The following is a 27,513-nucleotide window of genomic DNA, read 5'->3' as shown; positions in this document are numbered from 1 at the left end:
TGAGAAGAATATTATTAAACGGCTGTCTGTCTGTATATGCAAAAAAAGTCCCTCAGTTCTTGAGAAATCGGTTTGAAATTTTGCGCACGTTTTTCCTCCAAACGAAGCTGCTCGTTTGTCAGAACTGCGAATATTGGATCACTATAGCAAATAGCTGCCATACAAAATGAACGCTTAAAATAAAGTTTTTGTATGGAAAATAAAACAGTCAAGTTATCTTCCTCGAAATTTGACATGGATTATTGCCAAAAGCAATACTAAAACATCTGAGTACATTTCAGTCATACGAACTAATAGATCAAGCTCAAGCCCTTGTACAAAAACCGTTTTAATTTGACAAGCTATCTTCACACAATTTGGCATATATAATATTACCGAAAGCAACGGTACAATTTACGAACGCATTATGCTGGCATTAAAACTGATCGATCAAAATTAAGCTAAACATATTTTTTTATATCCCTCTATATATAATATACACCTGCGTAGGGTATTCATGTTTCGATGCAGAAAAAGTTAACGTTTTTCTCGTTTTCACAATTACAATTACTTATTGCCGTTACTCGCTTTAATTTTCATTTCACACTTTTTTTTTGAGCGAGTAATGACATAAAAAAAATTTCAGTGCACTTCTTGTGGTTTTTAGAATTAATATGCTTCAATAAAACCGCAGCTTTATTGTACAAATCAATAATTTTATATAATAAGCCTGACTGAGAAGTTCAAAAACTTGAACTTGATGTAAAAAACCGCGGCGTATAGGAATTTGATATTTGCCTGCACTTAATATAGCAAATACTGCACGTGCATTTTTATACGAAAACAGTAAACAAACAAACATACACACGCACCCAAGCATTACTTTCAATTACTTGACACAGTTTTCACAACGCAGTGGGATGCATTAACGGTTTTGCGAATATTGGCGACATGCAACATGCGTTTGTAGTACATGTAAACATACAGCGCGACTTACAATAATCATTTCAGGTGGAATATGACTCATGTGCGTGTGATTGTTCATAAAGGCATTCAATTGATCTTACTGAAGAGCAAACATGCCGCCGTCACAGCTAGGAACACACACATATACTCCCACATAATTATTTAGATAATCATATATATACATACATACATACATACATATAATATAAATTTTTATTATGCAATACATGTATATATTACAAAAGCATTGAAACTCATTCTGATTGTATCTAATCTCATTGCATTCTATGTGCGCACATATAGACCTGTCTCTTATACACATCTAGATGTGTATAAGAGACAGCATACATACATACATATAATATAAATTTTTATTATGCAATACATGTATATATTACAAAAGCATTGAAACTCATTCTGATTGTATCTAATCTCATTGCATTCTATGTGCGCACATATAGACTGGCTTTAGCTTTCGCAAATTATGGGCATTCACCGGTCCTGGGTTTCTCATGTCCATAGCATACTTGGATCCGGGCAACATAGAATCAGATTTACAAAGCGGAGCGGCAGCAAAATATAAAATCTTATGGGTACTTTTATGGGCCACGGTTTTGGGTTTACTGATGCAACGTCTGGCGGCGAGGTATGTACAAACATACATACATTTGTAACAAGTATGTTGAAAGATTTTTAACTTTACGACCGCATTTAATTTCCTAACAAAAGTTCAATGAGCGCTACCTTGCATTGCCACATTATGTACTACCTACAAACATACACTTGTATATTACATATATTAATTTATTTCCACTTAATATGCCGTCAGGTTGGGTGTTGTGACGGGTCTACATTTGGCCGAGATGTGCTATCGCCAATACAGAAAGCTGCCGCGCATCATTCTTTGGATAATGATTGAGATTGCAATTATCGGCTCGGACATGCAGGAAGTGATTGGCACAGCGATTGCGATATATTTATTGTCAAATAAAATGTAAATACACATATAAACACTAAATTAATTGCTTGTTGTTAGCTTTTTATTATTAAATGTTGTAAATGATTTAAATAGCTTTATATTGTTAAATATTTACAAACTTTCTCGTGCAAAAGCATAAACAATTATACTAATACTTAATTTTTCATGATACTTGATTTTTTCCTTTAGCGTGCCGTTGTGGGGTGGAGTGCTGATAACAATTATCGATACGTTCACATTTTTATTTCTAGATAAATATGGTTTGAGGAAATTGGAGTTCTTCTTTGGATTCTTAATCACTGTAATGGCGGTTACTTTCGGCTATGAGGTAAGTTGTTGATAATTTTAAGTAAATTATATAGTTAATCATAAAATAAGCAATAAAGAACCATAAGTTCGTCTGCACCGAAGGTGTAATACGATTTCTAAATCTAAATCTGAAAAAGTAACCGGTTAACGATTTGTATCGATTACGATTTTCTAGTTCTTTATCAAACAATGTGTCTATATTTTATATAAACCTTCAAATTGATTTAATGTTAATTAATAAAGAGATACGATCTTTTATGAAGATCTTTATCTTGATTCAGTTTGTATGACAGCTATGTGTATGCTATGGTAGTTTTATCTAAACAATACAGGATTTGTCCCGAAAGTAATAGGGCTAAGTCGATTTAAAATAATTTATGGAACCAATTGTTACAATTCTTTACAAACTTTCAAAATATGCTCCTTCTGCGTCGATGCAGCGCTGCCTGCGCCATTTCCAAGCATTGATGGCGCCACGGAAGGCATTCTCCGGGGAGACGTGGTGCATGCTCCTTGGATCCCCTCTGTCGTCTCAAAATGCCGCTTTGTCTCGGGATCATACTCAAAGATCTATGACTCGTCACCTGTGATTACGTTATTCAAAAATTGGGGGTCACTTTCACACATGTTCAAATTTTCTTGGCATACTTCCACTCGCCGCAATTTCTAAGCACTTTTGGGACCATCTTCGCGCAAACTTTTCGCATGTTCACGTGCTCCGTCACAATGTCATGAACCATAGATTTTGGTAAATTTAATATCTGAGCAATTAAGCGAATACTTAGTCGACGGTATGAGTTCAAAACTTTCGCGAGCTAGGTTACTTTAGATGAGTCTGGTAGGCTAATAAGCCAGTTTTGGTCGCTTGCGTTGCCAGATGGAGTGCCGTTACGTTGTTCAGTAGAAGTAGTAATTTTGTCTTCCTTTGACGAATTTTAATAGACTCTCTGGCGAAACCACTAACGATACTTCTTCCTGTGGCTTATACCGCGGGTCACCAAACGCTGAATAGTTCCGTTGACAATTCGAGACAATCAATTTTTTCCCTAGACGATTGTTTTCTAATATACACCCAACTCTTTTTTAACACGGTAGATACGTTCCTCGGAAACACGTGTAAAAAAGCCGTGTAAAAAAAGGAGCGTTTCCTATAATAAAATGGGGGATACGTTCCATGTCATCTGAAAACCGTGTAAGATGAAATAAAGAACAATATTTACTTCGAAAAATCGTGTCAAAAAAATTGAAAACTAAAATTTTTTAGATATATGTACATATGAATTGTATGTTCATATGGCATTTTATTGAGCATTAAAACTTAAAATACATAATTCATATAGGTGGAAAATTGGTAGATTAAGCAAAAAACAAAAGAAATCTGTTAATCCAGAACTAAGAACAGAAAAATTAGAATATAAATAAGGAAAAAATATTTACATTGCTACATAATTATTCTCCCTACTTGATAACAAACGCAATAGTTTGCGACGAACTGGACTAAAGTCGGTATCATCTCTGGAGATATCCATTTCAGCAATGTAAATATCATGTGAACAAAATGTGTAGGTAAGAGTTATCCAATTACGGGATTTCCCAGTTACTACTATGTATGCTCATTTCAGCAATGGTGCTAAGTGTGGTAAAAAGAAATATAATTACAAGACAATGATTTAAAAACCGTAGTAAATTAAAAGTCTTTTACAAAAAAAATTTTTTCTTAACTGTGTAACTGTTTAAAATCCATGTAAAAAGAAACCGTGTAAAAAAGAGTTGGGTGTAGTATGTAAAAACTTTTCTGGTTTATGTATTTAAAACATTTTATTTTAAATTAGTAAAAAAAATTACGAAATTCAAGTGTTTATGCATATGTACCCATGTAAAGCGTTAGATAATATGAATTTTTGTTACAATCAAGTACTATATATGCAAATTTTGTATACAATGGCACACACAAATGCACTGCAAATACATACATTTTGCTTAGCTCAAATGATTTCAATATAAAAATTGCTTTTCTAAACTGTAGCTTCCGCTTTAAAATGTTTTACGTTCGTTTGTTTATTTTTTTTTACTTATCGTTACTGTTTGTATATACATATGTATGTACATATATACATATGTGCGAACAACAGTTTTATTTTTATTTGCATTAATTTGCAGTTTTTCCGGATCGTATAATATATTTAACTAAAAAATATTTCATATTTTACATATTTTAAAGATAATGAAATTATAATAAAAATATAAAAGATTCTACATAAAAAAGTTTAGGCACACATATGAAAAATATTGTTTTGAATCCGAATTTTTTAATTCTAATATTTTGCTAAACCTCCTTTGGCCTGAATAACCTCTTCTAAACGTCGACGCATGCTTCCAACTGGGTTAGACGTTTGCCCATTCTGTATGTATGGCCTCTTTAAGTGAATCATTTGATGTTAAATGCTGAGTCCGTATTTATTTTTCCAGTAGATGCCAAATATGCTCTATAGGGTTACCGTTGGGGATTGCGGAGGTATTTTTAATTGGTTACAATGGTAGATAGGCCATTCTTGCACAAAATATGACGCATGCTTCGGGTCATTATCTTGATGAAACAAGAATGACCGCCCACTTAAGCCTAACTTTTTAATGCTTGGCGCTAAATTTTCCTTTAAAATTTTAAAATATGAGTGCTTATTCATTTTATTATCAATAAAAACGAGATTTCCTACATCAGATGCTGTAATGTAACCCCAAACTATTACATTACCGGTTCATGATAATCACCTTTGTGTAATGTGTTAGGTACAGTTTGGAGCTCAAAATTTGTTTTCAAAGCTTTTTTGCATCTCTTGACACAGCTCTACTGCTGAAATCTTCTGATTATGAGTCACTGCAGCTATTACAGCTCGTTCCTGACGTGGTGTGAATTTTTTACGCGCCCAGATCTGTTCACACGCTCTAAATTTCCGGTGTTGATGTAATGTTTTATAATATTTAGCGCACTTGATTAAGGTCTCTGTACTATATCACCGATTTCACGATAAGATTGCTGCACGGGCAAATCTATTATATATACAACCGGCCATTTTGCTCTCTCTATAACTAGTTTAAGTTTAAGCTGGAGAGAGAAAACAATTTGAAAATAAAACGTATATTTCCTAAGAACTTAACCTACTCACAATTTCACAAATGACGGAATATTTCTTTGCTTAGTATGATATACATATGTACATGTATGTATTTAAGCTAATAATGCGTCGAAAATTGAACAACTTCAAAATAATTGTGAGTAAGAGGCCGCAGAACCTTCTTCATGAGCGTTTAGAGATCTTTACATTTACATGCATTGCGCGTTTCTTATCAATTAACGGAATATTTCTTTGCTTAATGTGATATGTCTATGTATGTACATGGGTGAATGTAAGCTAAAAATTTTGAAAACACTTTTCAGCAAAGACAACGCCTGTGCCAAAACTTTTTCTGATTCACTGTACATATGTACATCTTATATAATAATATCGGTTGTAATGTTTTTTAAAGTTAATCAAAGCAGTATTAATTACTTATGGAATGACTATTTGAAATTTAATGAAAAATGCTTTATAATTATTATTTTTGTAATTTTATTAATATTGCAATGTATTATTTTTTTTAGTATTATAATCGAAATATTTCCCATGAATGTAATGAAATATATACGAAAAATTATATTCAAACATATTATAAAACATAATTTAATATATTTATCTTTTTTGAACTTAATCAATTAATTGATATTAAACAACACCAAAGTAAATTTCCAATTATTTTAATTTCGTACTTTATTCTAACTAATTTCAAAATAATAAGGGGTGAACATGTCATGAAACCCGAGATTTAAGTGTTTTTAGTTGATAATAGTTTGTGAAATACGCAGAAGGTTAAAGCTCCGAAAAAGTAGAAGAACTAAATTTTCCATTTCAAAGTTGTAGGAAAGGTTTCATCGTCTTTGAGCAAATCCTTTGAGCTTGTTTATAAATTTAGACGGAATTTCATTTTAGCACATCCATTACAAATTACTTTAGATCTTAAAGTCATGAAACCTCTTTGGCTAAGTTTCGTCGCCTTTTTTGAAGTAGAGTAGCGCAATTTTGTCTCTTCTACAGTACAAAATCTGTAACTCTCGTGAATCGAATCTCTAAATGTTTGAGTTATGTATGATTTTCGGTGGTGTGTATTGAAAATAAATTATATAAAATTTCGCGTTGTCGAACACTCTTAAAAATTTACTTTGAATTGTAGACTCTTACATCTATAATTTGTCACACATACAATATGTACGTAATATATGTATACAATAGAATCATTTTTAAGATTTCCACATGTTCGGGACTTTTTCTATTCAGTTTCTTATCAGTTACCGCCCCGTTTTGTATGCAAACACGTATAAAGATATATACTACTATATTGTACCTATGTCTGTATGGACATGTGTCATTGTAAAAACATACATTTCCTGATTGTATGTGTGCATGTCGCCGCTTAAATTTACAATATCAACTATTTGCGGCAAGTCTATCAGCTTAAATGCCTTTAACTTGGAAATTCGCTATTTTTTATTTCATTTCATTTTTGCCTGTCTGTCAAGTCCGCCTTACAAATGGCACCCACAGTATGCAAGTATGTTCACATACACATGTATGCAGTTGGTAATTTACAATGCCACAGATAAAAATGCAAACATTTGTGAAATGAAGTTTTCCAAAGAAATGATAAAAATGTCCCTTACATCACTTAATTATCAGAAGAAAGATAATGACCGGCAGAAATAAATCAATCAGTTGAATTACTCCAACGTCGTACTGATGCACACGATCATTTGTACACATTTCAGTTCACTGAAATATTTAACTAAATAATTATTTTTATTTGGCAGTAAATTTTAAAATCTCTTATATGATTAAGAAATGCACATGATAATAAAATAAATAAATTTATGTAAAATAAATCAAAGTCTTTTAGTTCGCTTGTGTGTACAAAAGGAGATAAATTTGATCTTACAGGGGAATATCTTTGAGACGTAACTCGTAACGTACTTAAAAAATTAAAAAAAAAATTGCTTTATTTTATGAATCTCTTACCTTTTTTTATTGGCCAACTATATACTAGACTACAAACGAATAAAAATGCCTTTTATATAATAACAAAAAAAAATAAAAAAAATAAAAAATTGTCTAACAAAGTAAGGCCAGATCTGTTTGCTTCATACCCGCTATTTACGTTCATAAATTGGAAATATTATATATTAATTGATTTAAAGTTCCACTTAGGTCATCAATAAGCTAATTTGTGTTTATCGGCTGACATCTTGACATTACCTGAGGTAATGTTTTAATATATCGTAACTCCTGGTACATGTCATAGATTCTGTATATACTTTACCTAAAATCGAGATAGCTCTGTTGTCATACTGAATTTATTTTTGCATAAGAGTAGAATTTTTTGGGTGTACCCAGATTCCATACTGACCAAAAGATTGCCGATAATCACACTAATTGCTTCTGTTATACCCTCAATTTCCTATGAAACACAGAGTTGTACTAAACTAGTTTGCAATAAAGTTTTATGCAGCGATTGTCGCAGAAGAAGATAATGTGTCTACTTCATGATTCGACACATTGGAGAATACGTGGATAGAATTCTGATAATTTCTGATGAGAAGAAAGAAGTGTAATTTTCTGGGACATATTGTCAATCTATCTCACATGCTGTGTTAATAGCTTTACATCAGATTTACAGCGAGTTCTTATATATTAGCAGGATATAATATTAAGTTTCTTGTCTGAGAAAGATTATATTTAGTTTTTACTTTAAAAAATATATTATATAAGTATGTATTCATAATAAAAAAATATTTCTTTACTAATATCACATTGAATTTTTTTCCAGTATGTTGTCTCAGCGCCTGATCAGGGTGAAGTGATGGAAGGAATGCTCCTGCCGTGGTGTAAGGATTGTAATGCAAATGTTTTACTGCAGGCTGTAGGCATTGTTGGTGCTGTGATAATGCCCCACAATTTGTATCTTCATTCCGCTTTAGTCAAAGTAAGGGTTTCAAAAAAAAAGAAATAAAATTATATAATAATAATTGTATTAAAATAACGTTATTTCAAAAAAACTAATATATTTATTTCTAATAAATAAATTATACTTAAAACAGTCACGTGATGTCGACCGTCGTCAACCGAAAAGAGTTAGTGAGGCGAATTTCTATTTCTTCATTGAAGCGTCGGTGGCGCTATTTGTGTCATTCATTATAAATCTATTCGTCGTAGCTGTCTTCGCACACGGCATGTTCGGTAAAACAAATCAAGATGTGGTAAGTAAATATATCCAAAGAAAAGGCGTCAAATCTAGTTAACTTAAGTGAATTTCTGCATTAACAATTTTTTCTGCTTTAGTTGGATGTCTGCGTCAATCAAACAATGTACGAAGACGCAAAAGCGTCATTTACGGATTCGCACAACAACACCGATCTCATCGATGCCGATCTTTATAAGGGCGGTCTATATTTGGGTTGCACATTCGGTGCAGCGGCTATGTACATTTGGGGTGTTGGTATTTTGGCCGCTGGTCAGAGCTCCACCATGACTGGCACATATGCAGGACAATTTTCAATGGAAGGCTTTCTGAATTTGCAATGGCCACGCTGGCGTCGTGTGCTCTTTACGCGTTTAATCGCTATCATACCCACATTCTGCTTGGCCTTCTTCACACGCATGGAAGATTTAACTCACTTGAATGATATTTTGAACGCAGTGATGTCGTTGCAATTGCCTTTTGCCGCCATACCAACGATAGCATTCACATCGTGTGTGGCTATAATGGGTGAATTCGTAAATGGCCTGTGAGTATATGAAACGCTTTTTCTGAAATTTTTAAAATATTGCTTTAGTTTAGCTATCTGTCTCTGCCTCAAATACATTTTTGTAATATTTTTCGCTTAAAATTTTAATAAAAATCTCAACCTATTGTCGAAAAATTGAATGCTTGAAGTAGTTTGAAAATATTTTTAAAATCCTATTTAATATTAATATATTTTACTTTTATATGAAAAGGGCGAACAAGGTCATATCCATAATGTTAACCATAGTGGTAATAACGGTAAACATCTACTTCGTTGTAGTGCAAGTGCAGACGGCGTCTCTGAAAAACGGTTTATTAGCATTAGTTTGTAAGTATTTTTGGCATTTTTCTGAGTGTTATGATTTTAGCATAAACTCTAACGGTAATTTTTACAGGTATAGGAGCCATTTTATATTTGCTTTTTAACTTGTACCTTGTGATACATATGATTGCGTGCATGGGCAATCAAAGATTTGTCAATAATAGGGTAAGTTCCATAAATTAAACCTTTTACAAAAACTTATATATACATACATAAATGTATATTTTTTGTATATTTAATAAAATTAGTCTTCTTTCGAAATTGTTATTGAACATACATATAACCTTGACAGGTTTCATACTAGTTTACATTAGAGTATTCAGTGTTTATGGAATTTTTACTTGACAACAATTTATAACCACACTTATAGATTAAACATAGTTGCACTGGTGTATAGGCGCCAAATTAATTCTAAAATGAAGCACTAATCTCCCACTGACAATTATAAGGTACTCAAAATTGACTTATAATATTTTCACCGCAACGACTAAAGTTTTCATTGCACTAAGTCCCACAAAGGACAAATGCATATGTGACCTGGTCTACGGATGGAAGTTGAGATTTTTAACAGCTGTTTCCCAGAAAACTAGTTTTCGCACGTTAGCTCCCTTTTCGTAGACCAGGTCACATATACTGAAGTTTAACTTTAAGCTAAGACTTAACTTCTTATTTTGCTAAGCTCATATTACAAATATGGTATACAGTTGTCAATCGCACTTTTAAATTGCCGCCTGACAACTGTGAATATTCTTTTATTTTATCAGTTTTATTTTTTTTTTAAATTTTACATTCAAAAAGATTTGTTAAGATTGATTGTGATTTTGGTGTGTCATAAAACAAAGGCTGTTCGGTGCAACCCTCAAGTGGTGATTAAAAGCTTTTTTAAATGTATTTTTCTAATGAACTTACTATGTATAATAAATTAAAATAATTCTATAAGCTATATCGTTATCATCTGTTCTAAAACATTTATTATGAAGGCGGCTAAGTACACTGATATATGTACATATATGAAAATATTGCATTATCTTTCCAAGCAATATTAGAATATCGTTCTTACAGAGTCATGTTTAGTCCGAATGACAACCACATTTGTATTCAGACCAGAGTTTTCAGTAACTTGTCACAAAGTTTGTTGCCTCATATTGCTACAGCAGCAACAATCTATGGTTGAATGAAGATGTTGAACTAAAAGTATCATCAAGGATTACAAAGGTTTACAAATTTGATAAATACTAAAATATTCTAGTATAATTTGCATAGATAGATCTAAAAAGATAAAAGCTTGAAAAAATATTCGCTGTATGTCTGAACAAATTAAATATGACCGCTGGCTTCGCTCCTTTTAAGTGATATAATATCAAAGACTAGTTCTTAATATTAAATGTTGATAATTTTCCTGACCTTTATGACACTCCTTTTTCGCTAACGATTTCCGTGATTTCATCGACAAATAAAAATATAACATTTTTGTGCTGGGCATTAAAAATAAATTAAATGAAATCACCTGAAATGTTTCAATGCATGCAAACATCGAAATATTTCGACTTCTCAATCCAACTGGTCAAGGTTGTATGTAAAAAGCAGTATATACATTTTATTTGCTAATTAATGACACATTGCTACAAATCAATAATAATATTTCAACTTCTTATTCTCTAGTGGGTCCAGAAGTTCGTACTACCCAGTCAGAATAGTTTTACGATAAAGAACGCCAATTCAACGTACGCAAGGTAAGTCTGGACTATACTCATTGGGTTTAAAACGACAAACAAATAACCTAAACATATATTTTACGATATACTGGAATATGAAATTATTAAGAGCACTTTGATTATATTTTCCATAATGCAACTAACTAAATGGCACTCTATTAACAAGCACAAAATGCACTGCTTCAGCTTTTACTAAACCTATAAAATATTAACACGCTTCTTTCTAAACTTCTGTCGCTTTCAATATAGCATAGCTAAACTAATTTCAATAACAATTTTATAAATTATCTAGTACCTATATAAATAACTATTTTCCTATTTGTTTCTAACAAAGCAACACCAAATTATTCTCTCAATTCTAACAGTGCCGTGTCTATAGCAATTGCCGCAAGCAATGCAGCTAATGAGCCACTGCCTAAGACAATATCGGAAAAGGTGTCACAGTAATAACAGTTAGAAGCTTGTATATAACATATGTAGCTTGCAAACACAAATACACACAGTTTGGTGCATTTATAATAAAAAATATATTGTGATATACATAATATTTATCGCTTGCATGCATAGGTAAAAGTTGTTAAAAAACGTAACCAGTATTTCTATTTAAAATGTAAATATTATTATCTATATTGAGTATTTCCTTGAGCGCACATTGCTATTAAATAATATATATTCACACGTTTTTTATGTTACAAATACAGTTAATTACCTATTAACTATTAAAGTTGTTTACATTTATTTTTTTAATTTCCTATAATGCTTTAGTTATCTACCTTTAGTCGTGCGTCAATTCTTACTGTGCCGTCTAGTGTGCTTTTTTGTTGTTAAGTTACCGTTTTGTTTAAATATGTGTAAGCCTCTCGGCTCAGTAATGAAATCCGCAGTAATTACCCGCTGAGTTAATAAAAATCGTTGAATTATTGTCCACTTGTGGAATTGTGGGGTGAATGATAAATTTAATTGTATTGCTTATTTGATTTTTAAATGGTGTGAAATATGCCTGTATATTAAGGTGTCCCTTATTTTCCAAGTCGACGTTATTTTTGCAAACGCCCACTTAAGTACAGATTTTGCCCTAAAAATATATATCCAAAGTAAGCAAAATGTTTATTTTCCATTTAAACCTCGTCCAAATTAATTTACTTCTTCCATATTTTTAGCATTGGAGTTTTTGAACTTTTGCAATCAATTTCGAAATCTAATGCATGCTTTAAAAAATTATGTTCCAATACAAAAGAATTAATGATTTTTGTATAAACTGTGGTTCAAAAATTTACTTCTTTGATGCTAAATGTCAAAAAATTCCACAAGCTCACTAGCAAGCGACCTGTATTTATCAAATACTAGTAATTCCTTTTTGAAATAATGAAGTTCTATGAGATGTCAGTTGTCAGATTTTATTCAGGAGTATACCACTTTATTACTAGTGCAAAGCAGAAATGACTCTTTAGTTCATTTTTTATTTTTAAAAGATTTGAATGTGAATTAACGCAATGATCACTGACTTTACTATATACACTTCCTGGGCCATTTTTCCTGACATGCTTGATGTTTCACTGTAGGGTACATTGTAGGGTTACGACATAATTTGTATAAAAGCGTATCTAAAATTTCTATACGACCGTTGCATTTGTCATAATTGTATGTTAAATACATATGCATGTAATAATTCTTTTTATTGTCAAAAATTAAATAATTAATTGATCCTTTGCTGTCTGATATATTATATATTATTATAATTGAAATTTAAAGAAAACCATATTTACATTTAATGTTCAGTATTCGAACAAATTTATTGGATCCGATAAGTTGAATAACTTCAAACTAACTACATGTGTCTTCAATAATCCTAAATTTAAAACAAAAAAGAAAAAACTTTTAATTTTTAACTTAATTTCTCAGAATATTCTGCTTAGGTAGTAAAAATCTTTAGTTCAGAAGTCAGGATGAAATTATTTTACAAAATAAACTTTTGAGCTTTTCGAGATTGTGTTTTATAACCTGAAGCCTGATTAATATGTGCACAAAATTAGACATTTTACCTTCTGGACTGTGGATAAAAATTATCCACTTTGAAAATAAAATAAAAATTGCAAATACATTGATTTTTTGGTAATGTCGGAAAACGTCGGTTTTCCAGATTAATATTCTGTCTTTCACTAAATAATTTCCTTTGTTGATAACAGCATATTGAATTTTTTGCTGCCAACTTCACCGCTTTACGGTTATACATATGTATATCTTAACAGCTTGTTTGTAAAATTTCTTCACTTTTTTGGAATAGTATTTTTTTTTTGGTGAATTATCGAAGATGAAAGCTTTTCCGATATATTTTGGTGTTTTACTATCAAAAGTGTTAAAATGCTTTTCAAATAAGGTGAAAATTATGTGCTGTGTAAGGAGAAGATTTATGGACAGAACGCTAATGCCAAAGTGGTTTGCTAAATTTCGATCTTGAGAATCTTGAATAACAGAAAGATTTCATTTATCTAATTTCATAAAATGTGTTATTGCTTAATTTTATAAAAAATGCTGTGTAAAATGCACTCAACAACGAAATTACTTAGTGAAAGACCCAATATTTATTTATATAAATTAAATTAAAAGTGTTTAGCCTCTAGCTTTGTATTTAGATTTCAAAAGAAATGTGATTCTTTTATTATTTATTTTTTACTTTTGCTTATGTTTTTTATATTGCTTTTGTTGTTGCAATATAACTACTGTTGGTTATTGGATATTCAAGGTTGTTAACCCCCTTATTTAGATTATTAAGGATTACATGTAGTAGCTTTATGTATAAATATGTATGTATGTACAGAAATGTGTTGTATTTTTATTAGCTATTGTTTTTGTATCGCAGCTGCTTTTTATTTATCTTTTTTATCTTAACATTTTGATGGGTGCATATACATATATTATTTTATTTAAAATTATTATTTTAATTTCGCCTTTATTTTGTTTTATGTGTCTCGTCTAAACGTTTCGTCGTCTACGTTTTATTCTGCTTATATTATTTGTTTTTGTATTTTATTTTATGTACAAATGTGTGGGCATACACATACACATAATGCAAACATAAAAAAAACACAACGGCACGCACCAAACACAAAACATATTTAAAAAATCGTGGAACAATATTTTTTAATGGAATTTGAATCGTCTTTTGGATGTTTATTGTGCTAAACATACTGTATTTCAATACATCGGAATGTTGACTCTGTTGTGCACATAACACGTATTTATATGTATGAAAACGCGTATAAATGTCATTGAACTGTGCATAAATGTGGTGTGTTTTAAATATTTTCTTATGTATGAACTTGGCATGCTTTATGTTTAATATACATACATATATATATAACAAATGTACATGTGCATTAACATTACATACACACTGCAATAATTATCGTCCGTTTGTGCTATAAATACTCTTATGTACATTTTCACAAAATGTATTTACTAAAATTAGTACTGATGACACGCACGTACTCACTGAATATTCACCACAAGCATATGTATGTAAATTTTGAAAATAAAAAACCAAAACAAAACCAAAAAACAACGACTTCGATATTTGGGATGACACTTAAAATGTGTTGGACAGCTAGACAGCCGGTGGCCTAAATCTGCACCCTCCCTGATAAAAATACACACATACGCATGCATTTTTGCTGACGCTGAAGAAAGTAAACTGTAATAACAATTGGCTATTTTGCAAAAATTGTGGGGAAATTAACAAAAAATTTAAAACGCTGAAAATTTAAATGTGCTCAGATACGTAAAAAAAATCCAAAACTCCATTTAGTTAAATACACATACGTATGTACATATTTTTGTTTTGGCTAATTAAATCAATTTCGCCTCTGCTGCGTGCTGGATGTCGCTGCTGCTGTCATCGCTAACAACAACTATGTGCAATTTCTCTGCTAACAACAAAAACCAACAACAACATCTACCATCTCAACAAATACAATATAATCGTCTTTAACATCGACAAATCGACAAATCATAATAATTATCCATAAATTTAATGCAAAACTACTGGGCGCTCAACTATGTGCCTGTGTATGCATGTATTTTTGTGCTAAAATAATAATTATATGGAAACTGGCGTCCAATACGCGTTGTCCATTTGGCGTCCTACATTTGTCTGCCTTTCAACGACTCACATAAATCGCGCCAACATACATGTGTTTGTATGCTAATGATAACACGACGGCGCCTTCGCCTGTCAACGGCACATGTTGCTGCCTTCACCAAACGCCTTTGATCTTTGCTCGTTATGCCAAAACGTGTGCCCACCAATGTTGACCATGTTGGTGTCATCGTATTGTTGTTGGCGATATTTATGGACGCGCTTGAACAACTCCTTTTTGCACCATATTTCCAATTTATTTGTGTGTGGCATTTTATGCGGCGCAGTGAGCTGACGTTATACGATAATAGTGTCTCGATAAGTTCCATCTCGTCGAAAACTCATTGAACTAAACATAAGGAAAACTGCCGCCGATGAAATGTTGCAGCGCACAATTTTTGAATGGCTCAAATGAATTTGCAATAAATCCCAAATATACATATATAAATATTTAAAAAGTTTAAGATTTATTTTTTTTATAAGTAAAACTGAGAAGAAGTAGCAGAAGCGTGCGCAAGTTACTTATTTATGGCATTAAGTAATGTTATGTAAGAACCAATAGCTTATGTACGTATGTATGTAATTGTAAATAATAAAATTTTATTTGAAAATATTTATTTTATATTATTTGCTATAATTCATATCACAAACGCTTGCACTTATTTATTTATTGAAACTTATTGGTTAAAATTGAATATTTTTAGAATATGTAAATTGTTGCAAAAAATTTCAACTATGTTTACGCTCTTGCCAGCGGACATAAGTACATACATATTTATAAGTTTATGAATTATACCGATTTTCCGACTTTAAAAATATTCGCCATCATTGTTGTTGTTGCAAAGCTTTTTTTTTTTGTTCTTCAGCTGTATGTTTACTACTTAGCATTGTAAAAAGCAAAAACTTTATGCGTTGTAATTATAAAGTATTTATTTAATTAAATAAATTATTATTTTTGTAAGTAAAATGACTCTTTGTAGTTAATAAGCACCTTTTATTTATAATTGTAGTTACATTTAGCAAAACAAAATTGAAATAATAAATATAAAAAAATAATAATCTCGCACTCTTAATCAATTTCGTTAGCACTTAATTGCTAGCCTTGACCTACTGTATATTTACATTAACGTATACGCAAATATTTTTCCGACTATTTTAAATACAATTATTAATAAATAATCGAAGCAGTTTTTGCTTACTTTTGCCGTTGTTGTAGCCTGTGTTTTATTCACCTAATGTTTGCTGAATTCTACCTTATGCAAACGTGCGCACACCTGTAATTACGTACTTATTTATGTAGACTTCTAGTATTTACATATATATGCGCATTTGTTTTCTTTACTTTTACAGCTTAGCAGTTAAATTACTAAACAGCAAAAAACTACATAGATAACTTACAGTACCTTAAGAATATTTGAATATTTGAAATCACACAGCATTTCCACCTTGCATGTTCATTTACAAGTCCATTCATACATATATACAAACCCTCCCACATATATATACTATATACAAATTTGCCTGCTTGTATGTAAATGTTGTTCGCATTTCTTCATTTGTTTGTCTACTTAAACTACTTTGCAGTGCATTACCCAAAAACACTACAACAAAATATTAAATATACATGCATACATACATATATGTATGTACATATTTTTTTGAAAAGTTCTGAATTTTTTTCGAAACGTAAGTATCTTTTAGCAATGCAGCATTAAGCTACTGATACATGAGAGATCTTTATTTTATTGTGTATTTTTGGTATCATTTCTTTAGAGGCATAATAGTTGTGATTCACTCAAATTTCACCATCGTTTGGTTGTTGTTGATTTAACAGTATAAAATATTCCGCAAATACTATAAGTAGTTTTCGGGAACCCTGATTAGTTGAAAGTTTTCTGTCGGATATAAGTACATAACGCATGGTATAAGTACAGGTCTGTTTCAGTTGCGCATGAAGACCCGGTTGTCATGTCAATAATATTTTTGTGGAAGTTGTAGCTGCGGGAAATATTTCCCCAATTACTTTGACGAATATTGCCCAGCTGACTGTCATTGGCTGGGTAAAAATTAGCGTCTTTTCGGGTTTTATAGAACCGACTTTCATGGAAACAGGAGTTATATTGCAACTTCTAGAAATTAAGTTTATAGGTCCTGAAGTTTTTTATGTGGTTGAGGTCAGCAGAGTGATCACACTGAGGCATACGGGGTTATATGCAGTTAGAAGGCCGAAAAAAGCAAATTTTCCAACATTTTTCTGAGAAAATTTTTTTATTTATTAATCCAAAAATTTGTACATTATGGTGTCTTTTAACTGTATTCCAAGACTTAGTATTAGTAAAAATGTTTATTTGGAAATGTACCACATCTGAACCCTGGGAGTTCCTCTCAAAAAAGGCATTTTGCGTTGATCAATATATCTCTGAACTGCATCCTCTGAATTTAAAAAACCAAACAGATTTCGTTAAAGTAACGTTAAATCTAGTAATTAATCGAAGTAATAAGCAGACATTTTTTTACAAAATAGCGGTTTCTGAGAAAAAATCGATTTTGAAAAATATTGGTTTTAAATTAATTATAAATAAATATTTATCGGTGAGAAAAAATCTTCCATTAATTACTAAAAAATATTTTTAAGAAGTTCGTGTTAAAATTTGATACTAATTGGTTTAAACGTTTTCGAGTAATGTTGGTCACCGGCTTTAAAAGCATCATTTCGAGAAAAACGCGTTTAAAGTTTGGATTAAGCATTCTGAATCGCTTCCTTAAATTTTCGTGAAGCTTCGGAAATATTACTACCGGAATGATATGAAATTTTCTGTGTGTATTCTTAAATATATTTACAAGAAGAAAAAAAAAATAAAATCGATTTTGGATCATTTGTCAACTGTATGTCAACTCCATTGGCTCTACACTATTTCTTTGCGCTCTTGTTGATATGCTTAGGGTCACTTTCTTGTTGACATACACATACAAATGTTATGTTCCAACAGGCATAAGTTAACACTCCTCATATAATATATTGACACATGCCACTTGATCCATGACCCTTTCAATCAAGAGGATTTGATCAACTTCATTAGTTACCCCCTATCATGAACTTAGCGCCTCCATGTTTTTTTTGTTTCAAATTAGGTATTACAATCCATTAGGGGGACGTCGAACAAAGTTTCCCGACTTTTTTTTTACCAAATAATTAAATTTTACCAATATACCATACATGTTTTTTTGCAACTTGTATACGGTCTTTTCCACCTGTTTCTTTTTTAGTAGCACTACACTTCGCGGATCTTTGTTCTGTGTTCGCCACGAAGAGTTTCAGTATTAACTGTAATCTAGAAAAGTTATGTCAATGCTTATTAGAACTTTTTTATTTTGTGAACAAATGTACGTACATACATACATATGTATATGTAAATAATTTGAAATTTCGAAAGTGAAGTTTAAATTATTCATTCTTAAAAAGTATTATCTTTGCTCTTATTCCTTTTAATCGCCTACATTGGTTTAGTGCTTCGATTCCAATTTTCGAAAATCATTCCAACGGATTTACTATTTTACAGCTGTTGTCTTTTGACAGACAATGTCAAACTTCCGAGTGAATTGTTGCCATGATAAAATTGCACATAAAAACCCAACAACTGTTCGGAAGAATTCTTAACCATATTTAGGGAATAATAGAAAAACCCACACCATAAATGAGAGATAAGGGTCGGTTAACAAACCTCAGTCTTTTAACTGCAAAAACTGTGAGATATTATATAAGATGAATTTTCACTTTAGGATGTTTTAAGGTATACATATGTATGTATATCTCTTTGTGTCTTTACTACACTATATAGCAAACAATTTGGACCAACGATTTTCAAAAAGAGATTTTCTTATTCAGCATACAAAGACGCGCATTTGACATCAAAATAATTCCAGTCCGAGTAAAACTGTTTGTGAATTTTTAGTTTGGCGATTAGTGTTGGTACTCCTTTTCCATTTTGGCTTGTTTTTTTCGGCGGCAGCAGTGCAAGAATGAATACATAGCAGAGCTTCAAGTTATGCGGTTTTTAAGTTATTAAATACATTTGAAATTAAAATGGAAAAAACCTGCAGATCACTGAACAATACGTAATGTTTCCACTCTTGCAACATATACCGGGTATAAGAGTTTAAGTATAAATACCTAAATATTTCTAAAGATATCCATGTGGAGCTTTTCTGTGTGGCTATGAGAAGCTTTGCAATTAATGCAAGATATTGCAACGAACGAGCGTTAATATTCAATGAGAGATGTCGCTTGTGATTGCATTGAAGTCAGGTCTTGGCTGCAGGTCGAGTTAATATCAGTTAGGCGCGGTTTTTCGAGCGAAGCTTTTTACGTCACTGACATACGTACATATGTTGTTTACCTAGGTGCGCTCTTAATATTTTATATTTTCTGTGAATAAAAACTTGTGTTTTGCTGTGTTATTGCTTTTATAGCTAGGGGAAAGCTGCACTTGCAAAACAAAACAAAAATGAGTGTATTATATATAATTTAAATAAGCTTGAATTGGTATATTAATAAATCGCAATAATAATATAGATAAAATAGGCGTGTGTTTTTCTAATAGAGAGAAAGAGAGAGAAAGAGAGAGCAAAGTAATGGCCAATTATTGATATTGTGAATTGTCTTCCGACTTCTGAGCCTTGTTTTAAATTAATTTTGAAGAAGTGTAAAACTATGTATTGTTGCTTTACGTGCTTTATATATTTTAGCAAGCAATCTTTTATCGATTTTGCACTATTGCAAGAGAACGGGATTAATACGTTCGCTAGATGCTAGATCGAGCTTATGTGATGCAAATCCTGATGTTACTTGCATTTAAGTACAAGTTTTTTTAGCACATTCCTCAAACTGACGGAATGAGATGATTCTTTCAAGGTCTTTATATTACCCAAGTTCTATTGCTTTCTGATTTTTTATGACTTAATATTTTATTTAAAATTTCTGGGATGATTAAATTTCTTAAACAAATGTACACATTTTGGTTTTACGTAATATAAGCAAACATCGTTATTTATAACAAATGTAGTTCACAATTACAAATTTAACATACCTGTCCTCATTTACAAAGTTTTATATACAGTTGTAAGTTAATTATTTTTAGGAGTTTTACATGCAAGTGTTCAACTAACGAGTTAGTTTAAGCTTTTCAATATGTTCACACATATGTACCTAAAACAAGTGCACCAACACTGATCATATTTAATTTATTTCTGGCACTGTGCAGTATAAATTAAACTGAGGACTGTTAGTCTGAAATCTACAACTCCTAAAGCGGTTGAAAAGCTATATAAATTCTGCTGAAGTTAGTGAAAGAGCAACTAATCTTACTTAACAACGCTGTTGTTAAAGGCTACTGGATTATAGTTGCCGATATAAAATGATTCTGTTTTGCGAATGGGTACTGAATCCAGTATCCTTAAAAACACAGTTAACAATCCCGAGCCTAAGCGTCGAGAAGTTTCAAGTATTAACTGTGAACGGTTTTCGATATCTATCCGTAATGTATACTTTTGTATACGGTTACCGAGCGACAATTATACTTGCGATAATTTAGACTAGTGTGTAAATTGTCTAAAATTATTTGTATTACCATTAATGTGGGTATCTAAGATTGCATTGATTTGATCTCGTGATTGAAGTTGAAGATACCTGTATCAAAAACCTTTACCGCCTAAGCCTAAGGGTAGTGTATACATAGTTGATTTTCGGTATCGCACTGTATAAAACAGCTCACACTTCTATTGACAAAACTGTCATATATTGGTGTTGCAATTGGAATTTTTCGAAGAAAGTACAGCAATTCTTACACCTATGAGCTATAAGTTGCTTGAGATACTTTGGGTACCTTCCATATTCGCTTGTTAAGTATCATTATATAGATGCTATTACTAATATTAATATAATCATAATTATACAAGTTTATGGTATATATGACCCATATTGTCTATTTGAGTTTCCGTTTTGATAAGCTGTTTATCAATTTTCTTTAAAATTTATGAAGTGTTCTGATTTCAATGGCTATCAAACTCGACCTAAGAGATAGTACTCAATAATGATGCAATATAAAATTCAGACAGTTTGGAATATTTGACAAATTGTTTCGTTTATAACGTAGCGTGTCGCGAAATTCTCCATTGTTATTAATACCACTTATACAAAATTTGGTAGTGTCGCATTTAAGTTCTCAGATAACACGATATGTCATTGATTTTCAAGTTCGAATTGTTTTTTTCTTTTTGTGCCGGTGTTTGCGCCAAAACCACCATTGTGTGATATGTTTTCAAACCGACGTCAATAAAAAAAAATTTAAAATTTTTGACTCCCCCTAACATCTTTTTGAAGGCCAATATCAAATGAAAGTACTATTATTGAAACGTAGACGAGCTAAAGACAAGCCGAATTTATTATTTAACCCGATATGATGGGACATTTAAGGAAGACATAACATAACACTCATTCTCACTTGGATAATGCTGCATTCAAAAATGAATAAGTGAAATAATATCTCTAAAATGTGAAAGATCATACAAAGCCGATGATAATAAGTTAGCCACGGGTTCAAAAACCTTTCGAGAGGAAATATGATAAAATTATAAAAGATATTACATTTTCAACGAATTTGTAGGGCGCTTTCATTTGCTTTGCTCATAAAATATTCTCAACTTCGTACACGGAAAATATTTACATACATTTTTAGAAGCTTATTTCTGTAATTTATTTAAAATTTAATTAAGTTTTATAAAATTTTCAATTTTATTTTACAGAATTTCTCCAAATGGCGATCAGGAAGTGGATGTACCATTCGGCGTAGAGGAGGATGCATAGCCACTACTGTGTGGAGTTGACTCCGATTGCAGTGATGATAGCGATAACACTTTATTCATAAGCAAAAATGGAATGTACAATCACAGCTGTTCCAGCATCATCAGCTAGCATAGGCGACTTTGTTGTTATGATGATGTCCTTAATATTATTTTTGGAAAAGCTAATAACAGCACCCACACACAAGTACTAATGCTAACAATATTCATGCCCAAGTAGCAATCACACAAACAAAGAATGACAACCAAATCATGCAAAATTGGTGCATATTTTTCTACAACAACATACGCAGAATACGAATTAATTCAAAATGTTAATCACTACATTTATGTATGTGCCATATGTGTTAATATTTGTGTACAGCAATAAGTGCAACATGAGAGCACTCTTTTAATTCGTGAGCGACTTCCAGCAATATGTTCAAAATAGAAATAAATTGAAGGGAAGAAATTGTTTAATTAATTATTTTATTTTATTGAAAGCATTTCTTGCAAAAAGTCTGACGATTATAAATATCTGCAACAAAATATATTGATTTATAAAATTCAATTGATTATAAACATAAATGCAATATATACTATGTTCAAAGGTAATACATTCACTTAATATTTTCTTTTATCTGATTGTAAATGCAGAAACAAATGAAAATGTGTAATAAAAGGCGAATAAATTTGAAAGTGTACGTGTTAAGGCTGTGATGTTGAAACGTGAATCGGCAAAAGCGTAAAACCTTAATTATGAAATTCTAAGCAGAAAAGTTACTTAAATATTTTTTATAAGACATTTTAATTGTTGATTTTTAATCAAAAATATTTGCAATATTTTATATGTATTTATGTGTTTACACAATTGTTTATAATGTACAAACCTAAATATACTTAAAATTTTTACTTATTTTTCAAAATTCATTTATATTTACAACTTCCAAATTTATTTAATAAAAATTAAATTATGTAAAGCAGTAACTACATTGCAATGAAAATTCCAAATCAAATTAGTTAGGAAGTATGTACCATACGTCGCCGAAAATGCAAAATAATATGATCAAAAAATTCGAAATTGAGTATTTTATTGATTACGAATCTTATACTTTCAATTTACATACAAATAAGTATACATCTATGTCCAATATTTTAAGGTTCTGCTATCAGATATAACCCAGTTTTGACCAATATATAAATTTTGTTTCTACTCATGATCCATTTTATAACGTGTTTCAATCTTTCTCCTGTAAATTTCCGGAAATGTTACGTTATTTTGCATTTTAGGTGATGATATGTAAGTATGTACGCTTACACTTGTCGAATTATTTTCAAATTATTTCTTTTTGCTGATGTTATTACTTTGTATGCAAATACATGAGTGCTTTATACCTATAAATATTATTATGTATATGTAGTTAATAAATGTATTATAGTTAGTTAACCAATACAAATTTTTATGTTTTACTAAAAGACGTAATTTCTAATACATACCATATATAAAAATATTAAATACAACTATCTTTTATTTAGCATCGTTCATAATTATTTTAATTCAGAATTGCAAAGGGGTGAAAATCAATCACCGAATTTTCTTTTGCAGGAATTATTAACATTCTCTACCGTGACGCTTATATTCTGTTTTGCATTTATTTATCACTTCAATTGTTTTATACATACTCTTAAAAAATAGTTTCTCTAAATTTAATTAAAACTTTCATGAAAATAATATTCTTATTCTAACTTTGTAGTGCAGTTATATGCCTTAGTAGTCCGATAGTACCAATTTGGCGGAGTTTTAGCGAAATCATAAATTTTTGAATGCCGTAAAATTTCCTTGTTTTGTCTATCGTCAGGGACATTTATATTATATGTAAAAAAAAGTGTTAATCTATTCGTAGCGAAATCGTGGACTATCGGTATTAGATGACGCCAAAAAATGCAAATGTCATCTTCACATGTACAGACAATACACAAAAATACTTAGTATTTACAGAAATGTATTTTACTTTTAATTAAGTAGGTTGTTGCGACTATTAGAATATAACAAAACAAACTGAAAAACATAAAAGAAATAAGTTTTATAACGTTATTGCTGAGACTAATCATTTACATGCCTCCATCGCTTCCTAAAATGTTAATACAGATATTATCGAAATAGTTTTGTTACCAATAAGAAGGATATCTTGTTTAAAGCAAGAACCAAAGATTTATGCAACTGTAGGCTTAACCACAGTCGAAAAACCTTTGGACTGCTCGCCAGGGGATACCTAATGCGCGCTCTATTGCTTTCGTCACATCATGTCATAACCTCAAAATCTAAAAGTACCTCGTAGTACTCTAAATAACACATTATACTATAAAAAATGATGAAGTCAAGCAGCTTTTTTTACTTGCGATTGAGTTATCGGACAGGCGTATTTCCAAAAGCTCTGACTCGGGTAAGTTTTCCAAGTTATTTTTTAAAAAACGCACAAAATTCGAAAAAGGTTGTTTTTATAGAATACTTATGAAAAAAAACAAAAAAAAAAAATGCAGAACTACTCTTAACATTTGTTCTTCTTCTTTAACATTATGTTACTTTCTTATATTTTTTATATATTTTGTATGTAAAAAAATATGAAGTAAAAGCAGGACATTTATTTGATTGTTTAGCTTGTATGGAAGCTATATGCTATAATGGTCTGATAACGGCGATTTCGACAAATGAGCGGGACTGGTTGACATGTATTTAGCAGACAGACGGATATAGCTAAATCGACACAGCTCGTCATGATGATCATTTATATGTGTGTATATATTATATAGAGTCTTTGACGTTTCTCCTAGAAGTTACAAACTTCGTAGAAAACCTGAATGTACAAATATGTTGAACTACGTACGTAGTCCAAAAGCTCTTTGAATTGATACTTATATTGTAGTTCTAATTTATTTTATAAATTTCTACTAAAACCCTTTAAACAGGTGGTAGCCACTGGTTTTTAGTCTTCCGAGCAAAATGGTCTTCGATCTGTAGATGCGTTGGTTGACATATCATTATTGCGGTAGTTAATCGAGACACTTCACACAATCCAGTTCATCACACGACAATTCCACTGCCGAGTAGCAAATTTAAATTTCAAAAGCTGGCAATTTTTTGGGATGAACAATTATTGTACCCGTAAATAGTCAAAGTTCAAAAGCGTTTAAAATCTGTAAAAAATCCAAGCTTTTGCTCCTAATATACTTAATCAGATTTTTTAATTGTCTAAAACGCACAGTTACTTTTATTTATACAGTTTAAAGATCTTCGTATGACCTCTAAATTAAACAATAAAAATTTTGAATTGAGCAAAAAACCATTAAAAGCATAGAATTTTATGGCACCTAGATTATTTCGTTAAAGATATTTATTCGCGTAAGTTGTGTGGTTAGGAGGTAAAATTTTCGTACAATAATAAAATTGCGAATTAAATGATGAGCAGCTATAAATTCCTAACTCTACTATATCTTATCGGAATTTGCCATATAAAAACGAATGCCGATATACGTAAGTATTTGCTGGTGTTAAAGTGAGTGTAGAATCAATCTAGGTTAAAAATTACCGGAGCTAATTATTGTTATAGACAAATAAGGCATTAGAGAGTTATATATACATATACACATTTTGAGTGACTGTCTGTCCGTCTTTTCATCCGGGCATGCGATACCTTAGTTAACGTTTAGATATCGTGATGAGACTTGGTACACAAGTTCCATGGCACCCAAAGGTTGCTGTTATTATAGATGGACGTAATCGGAGACTTGCCACGCAACCCGCATTAATCGAAAGCCTATAAAGTACCATAACTAAGCTTCATAAAAAGATACAAGACTGCCATTAAAGTAGTGAAGCGATTTTCATTTGGGAGGGGCATCTATGGTGGAAAAATTGTGTTGTTTGGTAGCAAAATTTGTGAAAACTTTTTGCTTATAAATGCAGTGTTGGCAAAATTGATGCCTCTATTTTGCTCTGTAGATATGTGGTCGTAAATATCGCTACTTTACCTTAAAGTGTTATGAAATAATAATTGTATGAAGATGTTTTGAAGGCGTTACAATGGAGAGAAAGATGATTTAGAATATACAAATGATAAGGCAAATGTGGGTGTGGGCCTATGCTTTTTATATCGACTAAATCGAAGTATTTTATGTTAATAAAAGAGTAGCTTTCCGTGCAAAATTGCTAGCATACATTCTATACAAAAATTAATTAAATTCTTTCGTTATAAACTAATTACCAATACTTTCCGCCATTAAATAATATGTAAAAGTCTTACTATACCCACAAAACAGCGCCAGAAATCGAAAAATGTCGTGCAGGCGATGTGCACTGCATCGCAAAAATTGTGCCCTATCTTTTGCAAAATTATACCAATGGTATTCCTGAAATTGGTCTAACTGACATAGAGAAATTGTCACTGAATAATGTTATTATTACAAAAGCAAAAGAGCAATCCCCAGTTATGTTAAATTTGGCATTCAAAAAAATGTATTTGCACGGTATACGAAATGTAACGGTACAACGTGTGGTGGGCTTTGAAAAGGACCTACTCAATTCAAAATTCGAAACTTACGTTACAATACCGAATTTAGTAGTGGATGGAGAGTATGTCTCCAGTGGAAAGGTGCTGTTGTTGCCAATAGATGCAACAGGTTTTGCGAAAATAGAGTTGAAGAATACTATGCTTAGCTTGAAATTTAAGTTCGATGAAGAATGTAAGGATGGCAAGCAGTTTGCGAAGATAAAAGCGTTAAAATGCAAATTGACGCCGGAATTGTAAGTTCAAATCCACTATGAAATTAAGAGTATTATTTGAATTATCTACTTTTTCAGAATAGTCATGCGATTTGACAATCTTTTCAATGGCAATAAACAGCTGAGTGAGTCGTTGAATCAGATGATTAATGACAACTGGAAAATACTTTGGGCCGACATGGAATCTCAAGTAAATGAAGCGGTTGCAGGAATAGTAAAACGGCTGTTGGCGAATGTAATAAGTGTATTGCCCTATGACGATTTTTATCGTGAAGACTGACTGTTCGGAGTCCATAGAGATTGAAGAACTTACATAAACATTATATATTGCCACTTAACAATTCTAAATTAATATAATATATAATTGTTATTTATTCGTGAGTAGAAATAATGTGATCTGCCCATAAAATTAAATATAGTTCAGAATATTGTATAACTTATTTTGTGAGGGTACCGTTTGAAAAACTCCCAACAATAAGCAAACCCGTTAAAAGTCGTCTGAGTATAATATACGCCTCTTTGGACAAATATTTTACAATTCTTAAAATATTCTGGATTTGTAAATTTATTTAGTTAAATCTTATTCCACCGAATCCCAGGAGTATCAAATCATCCTTGAAC

At 31.3% G+C, this 27,513-nt stretch overlaps 2 protein-coding genes across 5 annotated transcripts in view; both read left to right on the top strand.

Moving 5' to 3' along the window:
* Positions 1–23,332, top strand: part of LOC108974184 (protein Malvolio) — a 36,676-nt gene extending 13,344 nt beyond the window's left edge. The window contains exons 3-12 of one of the 4 annotated variants that reach the window (XM_018941885.1): positions 1,407–1,591; positions 1,775–1,939; positions 2,114–2,252; positions 8,147–8,302; positions 8,418–8,576; positions 8,659–9,104; positions 9,316–9,431; positions 9,499–9,590; positions 11,088–11,158; positions 22,077–23,332. In XM_018941885.1, the coding sequence (XP_018797430.1) occupies positions 1,407–1,591; positions 1,775–1,939; positions 2,114–2,252; positions 8,147–8,302; positions 8,418–8,576; positions 8,659–9,104; positions 9,316–9,431; positions 9,499–9,590; positions 11,088–11,158; positions 22,077–22,137 (1,590 nt within the window). In that variant the 3' untranslated portion in view covers positions 22,138–23,332. Of the gene's footprint in view, positions 1–1,406; positions 1,592–1,774; positions 1,940–2,113; positions 2,253–8,146; positions 8,303–8,417; positions 8,577–8,658; positions 9,105–9,315; positions 9,432–9,498; positions 9,591–11,087; positions 11,159–11,505; positions 11,676–14,609; positions 14,902–15,562; positions 15,630–22,076 lie in introns of those variants that run through there. The other 3 variants (XM_018941886.1, XM_018941888.1, XM_018941884.1) reach the window with 3 other exon arrangements.
* Positions 23,333–25,556: 2,224 nt separating this feature from the next.
* On the top strand, positions 25,557–27,266 carry LOC108974178 (protein takeout-like). Its single transcript, XM_018941872.1, has 3 exons — positions 25,557–25,644; positions 26,430–26,913; positions 26,971–27,266. The coding sequence occupies exons 1-3, from the start codon at positions 25,569–25,571 to the stop codon at positions 27,170–27,172; spliced, it is 762 nt and encodes a 253-aa protein (XP_018797417.1). The 5' UTR covers positions 25,557–25,568; the 3' UTR covers positions 27,173–27,266.
* The last annotated feature ends 247 nt before the right edge of the window (positions 27,267–27,513 follow it).

The sequence above is a fragment of the Bactrocera latifrons genome, unplaced genomic scaffold (assembly GCF_001853355.1).
Source record: "Bactrocera latifrons isolate USDA-ARS-PBARC rearing strain unplaced genomic scaffold, ASM185335v1 scaffold_538, whole genome shotgun sequence".
In the NCBI taxonomy this organism is placed as follows: domain Eukaryota; kingdom Metazoa; phylum Arthropoda; class Insecta; order Diptera; family Tephritidae; genus Bactrocera; species Bactrocera latifrons.
This window is presented reverse-complemented; position numbering and strand designations above follow the sequence as displayed.

What these genes read in the sequence shown, in the direction of transcription:
- LOC108974178 (XM_018941872.1), top strand. Translation starts at nt 25,569, where the DNA reads ATGATGAGCAGCTATAAATTCCTAACTCTACTATATCTTATCGGAATT. An exon ending in AAAAACGAATGCCGATATAC is followed by an intron (nt 25,645 to 26,429) that starts GTAAGTATTTGC and finishes CCCACAAAACAG; the next exon opens with CGCCAGAAATCGAAAAATGT. An exon ending in TGCAAATTGACGCCGGAATT is followed by an intron (nt 26,914 to 26,970) that starts GTAAGTTCAAAT and finishes CTACTTTTTCAG; the next exon opens with AATAGTCATGCGATTTGACA.